Raw genomic sequence first — 11,079 nt, forward strand, 5'->3', positions numbered from 1 at the left:
CCAGAAAGACTCGTCGTTGGCTCTCTCCTCATCTTTGCCCAGGTCCCCTTCGGAGCAACTTTCTGGGATCCGGCGACAGCTGCAGGCGAAGCTGCTATGGAAACAGCCCAGGCCAGTGGATCTGGACCTGGACCTGGACCATGCACCTGCTTGCCCGAGGGGGCTCTGGGTCTGGCCCCAGCCCGATTCTGAGGGCCTGCCGACCGGGCCTGGGAACGCATCTGCGACCGGTTCCCAGGGGATACAGACGCTGTGTTCCGGCAGCGTGCCGACAGCAGGCCTCTGCATCTGCCGGGGACAGCAGTGACCCCACTCAAGACGAGAGAACTCTTTAATATTTTATCAATTTATTAAATGGACATTTCTGCAGTTAACACCAGCCACCGCCCAAGTGAGGTTCGTTAATGCTAGGATCATGCTCAGTGTGAAGAGGCGACCTTGCCAGCACCGTCTGGCACCCCGCGACGTGAGTCCTGAAAGGCTGAGGCCCGAGCCTACAGCTTGCTGTTCAGGACGCCGGGTCTGGCCTTGACAGGGAAGCCGCCATCGAAGGCTGCGTTGAGGACGTCGTCCAGGCAGCTTGCCGTGATGAAGCTCAAGTCCTGTCGCACGTGGCCTGGGACCTCCTCCAGGTCCTTCTCGTTCCTCTGAGGGATGACGACGCACTTCAGCCCTGCCCTGTGCGCTGCCAGGACTTTGTCTTTCATTCCGCCCACCTGGAGGGAGAGACGCACGCAAGGCTGTGACCGCAAGGCTGTGGCCGTCCTCGGGCTGCAGAGAAACCTGACCCCCCGTGTCCCCTTCTACTCTAAAACATCAGATCGGCTTGTTTTGTCACAGCACGAGCGAGGAGAGCCGCTCAGAAGCTGAAACTTCACTCTCTGCATTTCAGTTCCTGTTCCGTTAAACCCTTAGACCGACGGCCCCACCGCTCTGCCCACAAAGCGTTGGCATGCCGGCGGGCCGCCTCCCGCCCCGCTCCGGAACCCCGCGTCTGCTCTACAGCCTGGCTGGGCAGAGCGCCCTCCCTTGGACTGTCCACACCGGTCCCAGAGCCCGGCCTCCATGCCCCGGGGGAGCAGGTACCCCGGCGAGACCTGGCTCCCGAGGTTTTAAACGCGCCCACGCTGGTCCCTTGGAAAGGTGCGATCCAGCTCCCTTTCCGGGACACAGCCCAGTGGGCGGCACTGCACTTGGCTCCCGCCTGGCTCGGCCTCTGCCGTGATTCCCTGGAGGCCACCCGCCAGCTTGGGGTCACCCGAGCAGCCTCTGGACAAGCCCTGAGGCGGGAGTCGGGGCGTCCTGCCAACCGGACCCATTTGCCCATCACGTGAGGTACTGAGAACATTTTATATATTAAAAATGTCTTTTCTAATTTTTTCTGAGAACGTTTTTAGTGTCCCTAATTGGTGATTCTGTGACCTAGTTTCATCACTATCATAAAGATGCTCTCAGAATAACATTCCTTTTTTTCCCTCATTTTGCTATGAACCTGCCAAAGTTTCGTACACTGGTACAGGTCACTAATGACCTAAAGCCCCAGGCTCTCTGTATTTTCTGTGTTTTTATAAGTATTTAGGCTACAGACCATGGTGTCCCAAGGCTCTGTACGTATATAGCATTTTTTCAAAATTTAGCAAAGACATGTTAGTCTTTATTAGTTTCCATTTCATACTCCCCCCACCCCCCGCCATAAATCTATCAACTATCGTGTTCTAAGTTTTCTCTAGACAGGTCTTCCAGGAACTTCAGGTGAGAAACTGGGCTTAATGTTTAAAAACAGCTGCTCTATTTTATACCTATACTATATATGTAACAATTTGCTTATGAGAAAAGTCTCCGATCTTCGCCTGAGTGCATTCTGATGACCAGCCTGATATTTTTTCCCCTTAGCAAGCCTTCATTCTTAGTAGAAGGGAGAATGTGGGAAAAAATTGTCTGTTTTTCTTTTATCTGATCAAAATTTAAAAATATGATTAGTTACAGGTATAAAAATTTAACATGTACTTAAAACTAAGGTATTCATAGGAAGAAGGCGAGCACTATAAAATTAACGGTACAGTTCACTGAAATTTAAAATTTAAAATTAAAAAGCCATCTGTAGAGTTTTCTTACCGGAAGAACAAGCCCTCTCAGTGTGATTTCGCCGGTCATGGCTACGTCTGAACGCACCAGCCGCCCACTGAAGAGCGAGGCGAGACAGGTCACGATGGTGACTCCCGCGGATGGCCCATCTTTTGTGACAGCGCCCGCCGGGAAGTGCAGATGGATGTCTGTGTTGTCAAGAAGATCGAAACTCCCAGAAGCTAAAAAAAGATTTTAATGGAGAAAAATCAGACCTATTTTCCTTTTCTCCTAAAAAAGAAAATCGGAGAGATAAAAATGAATGTTTTGGGTAAGTGACGCCTTCAAAATATTAATAGGTAGTACAGACATGTGTGTGCGCGTCTGAAAAACAGCTTCATTCTCTCCCAAGCGGGACTGAACCTCGCCAGGCCGCCCTGCACTGGAGACTGGACCTGCCAAGGCTTCAGGGTCCAGAGGTGCTGCTGGTCGCTCGAAAGTCGTCTGACCCTTGGCCACCCGACTGTGCGACACAGAGGCCCCTCCTGGCCCACAGCCACCTCGCCTGCGGCCAGCCACTCACCGTTGGTCAGATGGTACTTCTTTGCGTTGCTGCGGAGCCAGCTGATGGCCAGGTGGGCAGACTCCTTCATGACGTCGCCTAGCTGGCCGGTCAGCGTTAGCTGGCCTTCGCCGTCCATGCGACTTGCCTCCACGAACATGATTTCCCCGCCTAAGGGTGTCCAGGCCAAACCTATCGCCACTCCTGGCTGACTCAAGCGCTCAGACACCTTGAGGGAGAGAAGGAAGGTGATCAGTTCGGCCAACAAGGGCCAAACCGCTTTGAGGCTGGTGGGCCCGAGCGCGCCACGCTGCAAGGGTCCCCTCCCCTGCAGGCCTGAGTTTAAGCCAACCCCAAAGGACTCGGGGCCTCATGTGACCTGGAGTCACACCGCCTCCTACACATGGCTTTCTGCCAGAGGAAGCTGAACTTCCTTCTCCAGCACTTATCTGAAGCAATTTTACCTTAAAACTCGCGCGAATAACTTTGATTCTAAAGAGCCACACCTAATTTCACGTCTCCTGATTTTCAAGGAACAAACCCAATCGTTTTACCCATTTAAACGTTTTTACTAGGCTGCATGTGTATACATGCTCCGGGCCCTAACTTCACGTCAGTAATCGTAGGTTTGTTTCGCAGAGTTTTAACACGCTTAGGAAGTGTCAGCCCCAGAGGCCAAGGGTGAAGGTGGATGCTGAGACCGCGAGGCTTCGCCTCTGTTACTGCTTCAGCCTCAACGTCTAAGGTCCTTCCCCGCAGGCTCGAGGCCCACGGTGCGGACTGAACGTGTCACTCAGCTGAGGCCGCTAGCCTAGGTGATGAGCCAGGCGGGTTACACAGACATGCAGAGTAACAGGCAAAGAACAGTCATGCTGACGGTCACCACACCCCTGGAGCCGCGACGGGCCTTATCCTGCAGGAGCTGTCGTCGGAGGGACTGCGCAAGGCACATCCTCCCCAGCAGCCCCCAGGTGTGGTGCGCCGAGGGCCTGGCTTTTGGTCAAAAGGCCGCATGACCGATGCTCCTTTGGACGGTGAAAAGTCCTGATTTTAACAGGTACTGTTAAAAGTCCTGATTTTAACAGGTACTGTTAAAAGTCCTGATTTTAACAGGTACTCCAAAACCACAGGTGGCAGCCATCGAAGCTGCTGGGCACTTACTTTTAGTAGTGAACGTAAAAGCCTATGTTTAAGGTTGGCTTTGTATTTTAAAAGTTCATTTCTAAGTAACTTCCTATGACAAGTTAGAGACTTGAAGGGCACAGCGTGGCGTTGGCCAAGCTGACCACCAGGCCTCTGACCTCACCCCCTGCAGCTCTGGCACCTGCCCTCCCTGTCCCTGTCCTGTTTACTCGAGGAGGAAGACACAAAGGGTCGGTGTGCCTGGGGACACGGACGGCCGCAGGAGTGTTCACGGGGCTTGTTTCTCCAGACACAGAGGCGGCCCTCTACACCTGAGCGACGCTGGGCTGGGCGAGGACTCACCAGGTTTTATGGCATGGCTCCTCCTAGGGGTGAGGGCACTAATCCTAAAGACATCAAAACCCCAAATCCCGTACCAGCGTTAACGTGAAAGGCCACTTGGCACAGTTTCGTCAGCTATGACAAGAACGATCTTTTCACGACTAAGTCCTCCAAACTCGCGTGTCAGAATCATCAGAAGCATCTGCACGGACTTGGCAGCGAGACGGCCGCCCGTGTCGCCAAGGCCCACGCGCCGCTCCTGCTGCGGAGGTGACCGGCCACAGGCCACTGCGAGTGCGGCGGCCAAAGCCAGATGTCCAGGTTCACGGTCACTGCTCCGACCTGACGGGGCTGGCTGTTCTACCGTTAACCGGAGGATGGATCGACACATGCAGCTTGCCAGTGACGTGCGCTGGGGAGCTGCGGGCGTGTTCCCGCCACCCCCGGGCTAGCAGCAGCGCCCGCGGGTCACGAGGCTGTCACTCTCAGACTGAGTCACCGTCTTCAGGGCCTCTCTTCTGAAATGGCTACCGACGCTGCATTCCTACGAGTCGGTCCCGTGGAAACGAGTCAAGGCAGAGACGCGGGCTCCTTCCTTGCTCACCTTCACCGCCCCACAGAGCCACCGATTTTCCAGCGCTGGTCACAGTAAGTGATCAACACGCTGATTTCAGAGCCACGTTACCTACCCACGCTCTTCTCCTGCTTGTAACCCGTGGCCGCCTTGTGGCCGCGTCACTGACACCGGCCCCGCTAGGCCCAGGCACGCCGCGCGGGCCGGCCCCACCTGGTGGCAAGTCCACGTCTGTCGTGCAGTTCCCACCGGCACCTTCCTGCGCTTCGGTTTCCTTACCCCTTAACTGAATCTTGCTCAAAGGATGACCGCTGTCCGATAATTCCGCCAGCCACGCAGGTGTGCAGCTTGAGGACGTGTTAAACATGTGATGGCAACGGCGTTTCCGTCACGCACGGCTGCAGCGGGCGGAAGGAGCCTTTGAGGCTGTAACCAGTGCCCGCGCCATGCTGTTCTTCCCTTGTAACCAAACGTGGCGGTATTAGATCGAAACCGTAAACACGTACGATCCCTGGCGACCCTTCCAGCCGACACTGAGACTTTACCCTTGTTCTGTGCTGCTGCAGCCCCAGCCGGGGAGCCACCATGGCAGGGAGGCCAGCAGGTGCAAGGACGGGGGGACGAGTAACGCTGTGGGCCTCGTTTCCAGGGACGAGACGGCCGTGCCGTGCATGCAGGCGGCTCGCGTGACCCTTACACCGTGACCGAGCTCCCTGCACAGCTCACACGGCACTCCGCGTCCCGCCAGGGCTGTCCCCAAGGCAGCCACTCATCTGCCAACTTCTTCAGAGTCTCCGAGCTAACACCCTAGGCCTTGAATTCGTGAATGGTCGATTTTTCTGGCTGTAAACTTCTCTCGGTAGCCGGCAGGTTCCCCACGCTTCCCACAGCTGCGTGCCCGGCCCCGCCTCCCTTCAGCGTAGGGGTGGCGACCCCCAGGTGAGGGCTTTGCTCACTCCGTTGTCAGAAGCCAATACTGAGGCTTCAGCAGAAAGAAGGGATGGAGCCTCGGTCTTCGGAGTAGCAGTGGACGGAACGTAGACGCCTGTGGCCTGGACGGCTGGTTTCCTGAAGCTGAAAATTACATTTATCCTGGAAAGACTGGACAAATTTACTTGTTCTTTGCTTGTTCTTCTGATTGTCACTATATTAACGATCTGTGAGTTTAAGGCTGTTACCCCAAGAAAGAGAAACTTTTTTTTTTTTTCCCAGCCAAATGCAAGATTGGGCAGCTCGGTGTATCTAGCGTGAAGGCTTTGCTAGGATGAAAAGGACAGTCACAAGGTCCTCATACCCCAAAAGGCATCACGTCATCCACACACGGACCTGTAGCCGGGTTTGTCATCTTCAGTGCCATCGCCTCACTGGGCGGTGACCAGGTCCCTCGCCCTTCCTCTTCCCCGCGCCCCGGCCTGGTCGCAGCCCTGCTGCCGAGGCCCGTCCCCGACCTGCGCCACCCGCCCCTGCCACTCCCCCCCCTTCTCTCAGAGCGTAGGGGGCTTTTATTGCATTTTACTTCTTGTTTCTTTAGAAAACATCGTTGTATTTGAAAACATGACTTAAAATACTGTTCCTAAACTCAAAATCTAGACTAAGTTCCTGGAACTCGTTTTTCAAGCTATTTAGAGAATTCTAAAGGGAGATAATTCACGAATAAGAGTGTGCCTTCTTACCTGTCTTCCTCACGGTTAATTTGCTAGGTCAGTGGTAGTTTTGGTACTGCTAGGGTTTTGCAGACTCGTCTTCAGCTGATATCAGGTTATTAAATGCGGGTATAGAGTTGGGGCTGTGAAAACAGCAGTGGTTCTCGTGTGACCGGGGACAGCTGTTTTCAGGGCTCATGGCAGCTGCAGGAAGCGGTATCTGTTCATTGTTTTGGGACACACCAGGCGCCGATGAACATGAACATGAACTCACCAAGTCCTAAACACGACCTAAAAACACACGTGAGCCACCCCCGTGTGTGGACGACGGCGGCACACCCAGGGAGGCCAGGGTCAACACCGGCGAGGAAGAGGCCGCCGGTGGCTTCCCGGGCCGCTGCCCTCTCCCGCCTGCCACCAACCCCGACGGCAGCTGGCGCCCCTCGCCCTCTCCCCCTGCCCTCCACGCCCGCACACTGCACCCTCACCACTGCCCGCCTCGTTCAGAGCCTCGACTGAGATGCGGAATTATCTGTTACCCTGCGTCTTCTCTGCTGAGCTCAGCTCCACGGGGGCAGGGACCACGCCTGGCCTGCTCACTGCCCCACGGCCAGCGGCACGCATTAGGTAGGCCCCGAATGACATTTCCGGATGGAAGAAATGAGACCCTGCCTAGACTCTGCACCTTCATGGAGAATACCGGCCTTTAAGCCGAAAGAGGCACCTGAGCACACGTCGGACTCCTCCACCTGCCTCCCGGAACCGCGAGTCTGAGCTCTCGCTCCAGGTTCTGCATGGACGGGAGGCAGGCGCTGCGCGGGCTCCGCAGACAGTGACGGGCCTGGCCGGCGAGCGGCCTGCCTTTCTCTGACGTCGCAAGCAGCACAAGCTCTGGAGCCGTCAGGCCTGGAACCGACGCTCAGGTCTGGCCTTCGCGGGGCCTCCTTGCAAGTTACGCAAACCCTCTAGGCCCATCTCCTCGCCTGTCACTGGGAAGACGCAGGGCTGAGAACGAACGATGCATCACCCACAGCGCCTTCCGCAGCACCTGGGGCCCGAGGGACGCACGGGGTGGCCGAGCAGCCCGGCCCCTCCCACCCACACGGCCACGATGGTCCTAAGAACGTGAGCGGAAATGTTGCGGAGCAGACGCCTTTTAAAAACACCGCTCTAGTGCAGGCCACTCACGTCCCGCGGGACGGGCAGGAGTCAGCTTGGTCCGCCGGGCCGGTGGGGGCGCGGGAAGAACACTGGCCTCGCGGCCGGCTCACCCGGACGGGACGCTGGCTTCGCTCGTGTACCTCAGTGCACGCGCACGATCCGCTGGATTTCTTCAGGCGTCTTCCCCGGGGTGCAGTGTAGGTGATGGCTCTCGCGGCCGGCGAAGACTTGCTCCATGAGTCTTCATTCCGCAGACGCAAACGCTGAGACGGGGCAGGTAAGTAACCTGGGGCCAAGGGTCATCAGACCCCAGAGGCAGAGACGGGAACCCCAGGCCACGCGTGGGGGGATCAACAAAGTGCGTCGAAGCCCCAGACACCAGATCTTCTCTGAGATGCCATTTATCAATGAGGAAGTGGCCACCGGAATCAGCCTTTCGGGTCCACGTTGGTGAAAGTGGCCACGTGTAATGGCTCAGATGCGAGAAAAATCAAGTGACTTCCTCCGACGATATCGTACAGAGCAGTCAGAGTGTTTATAAAATTCCTCATTTCTGTTCCCTTGGCTCTTTCTTTGCCAAAGCTCCAAGAAAGGCAGCAAAGCTTCCAAAGCCCGGAGCAGAAGCAGCCGGCAGAGGAGGGCGCAGCACAGAAACGCCTCGCCCTTTGCTTTCAGCTGCTGCTCCAGCTCAGTTCCGCTGGCATGTGCTGTTCTGGAAAGCCCAGAGAGAAAACCCGTCAGACACGCCAGGGTCGGAATCTGCTCACGTCCCGAACTCACGGAATCATCGGATTCTCTTCACGGAAAAGCGGGTTTTGCTCACTTTCTCAACCAAGAAGAGTCTTGCTCCATCTCTTTCAACGTTTAAAAATTCAAATCCATGATAACTTAAGAATTCAAGTAACCCAAAGAATGCCTCTGACTCGGCTGCTCACGTCAGGAGGGAACGAGCCCAGTCCTGTAGCGGCGCTTTGCAGGATCATCGGCTTTAACGACCGGCTCAGGGTTTACACGGATCAACAGATCGGTTGGGGGCTATTTCTCGCCTCCTCAGGGGTAAGACCTGAGGAAAACCACATCCACTGGTGGTGATTTCACGTTAAAGGAGAGATTATCTTCTGCACACTTTGCCAGATTGATCTTCTGAGAATCTGTTTTTCCTTAAACGGACAAGGAGGTGACAGTAACGCCTCTGAAGGCAGGCGTGAGGCTCACGAGTATCAAAGAGCCTTTTCCCAGCCGACCTGGAGCAGCGCGTCCCAGCATCCCGTGGAGCACTGTCACGCTGCAGGGCCACAGGGCCCGACGGCCGTCCACTCCAGCTCCCGCAGTCAGCCCTGGTCCCCGGCCTTGTGGCCGGCGTCCTTCTGTGGGGCACACATCGGGGGGAGGGTGGGGACGGGGCCAGAGCTGGGCGTGGGTTATACCCGAGTGGAAGCACAAATAATGAGACCAGCCTCCAGGACGATGCCGCCTGGCGCAGGCTGGCTCGCGCCTCCGGATGTCCTGTGCCACGTCGGTGCCCCACGTCCTTCCCCAAGCCCCCCAGAGCACAGACAGGAATGCAGACTTGCTAAAGGGGAAAGTCGGGGCCAGTCAGTGACACGGCTTTTACACTGGGACTGGGCGGCAGAGAATCAGGCCAGACTGGGTTTCTAAGAGAGGACAGGCTGGGTCTCTGGCTCTTTGCGAAAGCCAGATGATCACGAAAGCCATGTTATCACATTAAGCACTAATGTTCAATACCAGAGAACGGGGGTCTTCAATCTTGAGACAAAATTCAGCGGCCCCAAACTCCCACGTCGACTCCCCCGCCAAGCCATCAAGCCACACGCTGTGGGCATCAACAAAACAGAACGCTCACCTCCATTTCATACATCGGCGGCCCAAGGATGTCCTTTAGAGCGTGGAAATCGATCAAGATCGGCATTTCGGGCGGGAGGGCCAGGTCGGTGGCGTCGCTGATGGACTCAGGCTCTGTGTCCTTTAAGACATGTTCTCTGCCACCTGAGAGACAAAATGTGATTTAGAAATTCTGAGACCTGCAGGCCTGAGAATCCCTCAGCAGGAGCCGTCAAACCGGAGCGCGGTGGGGCCCGCGGTCCAGGCGCCGCTCGGCCTGAGGCGCACGACCTCGCCTGGCGTCTGGGACTCGGCAGGGACTTGGCCCCGTGAGGATGACGCCGCCTCGCCCTGTGCGTTTAGTTCCACCTGTCGTCTGTCCTCGTCAGGGTGTAGACCCTGAGGCCAGCGCCCCTGCCTGTCTTTCTAACCTTGACATTCCTTAGCTGGGACCAGGGCCTGGCCTCACCCACCAATGGCTCTCGGGGCCAGGTACCCGGGGGCCAAGTGCAGTGGTCCCCTCGGACGGTTCCGCTGGACCGACAGAACCCAAGCCTAAGCGCCCTCTTCAGGGAGGCCCCTCAGGTGTCCCGTGTCCTGACGGGCAGCGTGAGCTGGGAAATGACAAAACCATCTGGGCGACGCCTCTCGGGAACACACAGCTCAGCTCCAAGACACGTTCCCAGTGAGGACAGACGGGACGGCGTTGCCGGTGCCGGGGGAGGCGGTGCAGCCGCCTGGAGTCCCCGCAGGGACCGCTGGTCCCTTACCAGCCCGGGCCCGAGCTCCCGACCCCGGGCAGAGCCACCTGCCGGGTGAGCCACCTCCCTGAGGGTCTGATTCCCGTCTGAGAGAAGGAAAATGTTCCTCGAGGCCGGAAACCTAAGATGAGTAGAGGCGTAAAACCTAAGGGACTGTTCGGCTCCGCTCATGCTCACCCCGGCTCTCCGTTTCATGACTCTCGTTCTCGTACGAGCTCGCGAAGCGTTTGAAACGACTTTTTCATTATCCTTTTCTGTGTACACCCTCCTTCCAGAAGTGAGTTCAGTGTGTTGATGCACAGTATGATGATGAAGTCCCCGAACACTGTCCATCTACATCTATTTATCTTGTTTCGCTGTGACTCCCCCGTTGGTCCCTCGTGAAGCTATAAGAACCGGTTTTCACTAACTCCTTCCGACCCGCTCACTGACCGTGCCCAACAACATCAGACCCTCATTCCAGCCTCCGGCGAGACTGGCGACGCCCTGGAGTGTCCCCCTCAGGGTGAAGGGCTCGCTGTCTGTCCTGCTCGGCCCCAGGCTGCTCTTCGAGACCGCAGCGCAGGTGACACGGGGGCGGAAACAAAGCAGGGCAGACCTCCTGCCACTCGCCGGCTGGCCGGCACACTCGGCGCGGGCCTCCGTCTCTGCGGGGCTCCGTGAGGATGAGGGGACGAGGGGAGAACGCTCCGTGGACGGCGACGTGCAGGTGCACACTGGACGCCGCGTCAGACACGCCCAAGTCCCCGCTCCGTGCGGCCCGACCCGATCCCAGGACGTCCTCCTGCTTTCCCCGCGTCTCAGGGCGCTTGCCGTTTCAGGGAACGATGACCGGTACTCGGCGGCATGGGGAACGGGAGGTGCCTGAGCGGCCGGAGCGGGCTGGACAGCCAAGGGCGGGGGGCGCACGAGTGGCCCTTTCGGCTGCGTGTCGGCTCCGAGCAGGACCGAAGGCGGCGTCACTGCCCATTGAAAGGCCCACGCAGAAAGGACAGGCTGCCTGTCCGG

The 11,079-nt window shown here is 57.2% G+C and overlaps 1 protein-coding gene across 1 annotated transcript in view; it reads right to left on the reverse strand.

The window, feature by feature from the left end:
- Positions 1-325: 325 nt before the first annotated feature.
- LONP2 (lon peptidase 2, peroxisomal) overlaps positions 326-11,079 on the reverse strand; it is a gene marked incomplete at its 5' end in the record, with an annotated part of 57,206 nt that continues 46,452 nt past the window's right edge. Inside the window, 4 exons of the mRNA XM_023524647.1 lie at positions 326-716; positions 2,116-2,306; positions 2,648-2,855; positions 9,333-9,475. Of these exons, the coding sequence (XP_023380415.1) occupies positions 495-716; positions 2,116-2,306; positions 2,648-2,855; positions 9,333-9,475 (764 nt within the window). The remainder of the gene's footprint in view (positions 717-2,115; positions 2,307-2,647; positions 2,856-9,332; positions 9,476-11,079) is intronic.

The sequence above is a fragment of the Pteropus vampyrus genome, unplaced genomic scaffold (genome assembly GCF_000151845.1).
Source record: "Pteropus vampyrus isolate Shadow unplaced genomic scaffold, Pvam_2.0 Scaffold485, whole genome shotgun sequence".
NCBI classification, from domain to species: domain Eukaryota; kingdom Metazoa; phylum Chordata; class Mammalia; order Chiroptera; family Pteropodidae; genus Pteropus; species Pteropus vampyrus.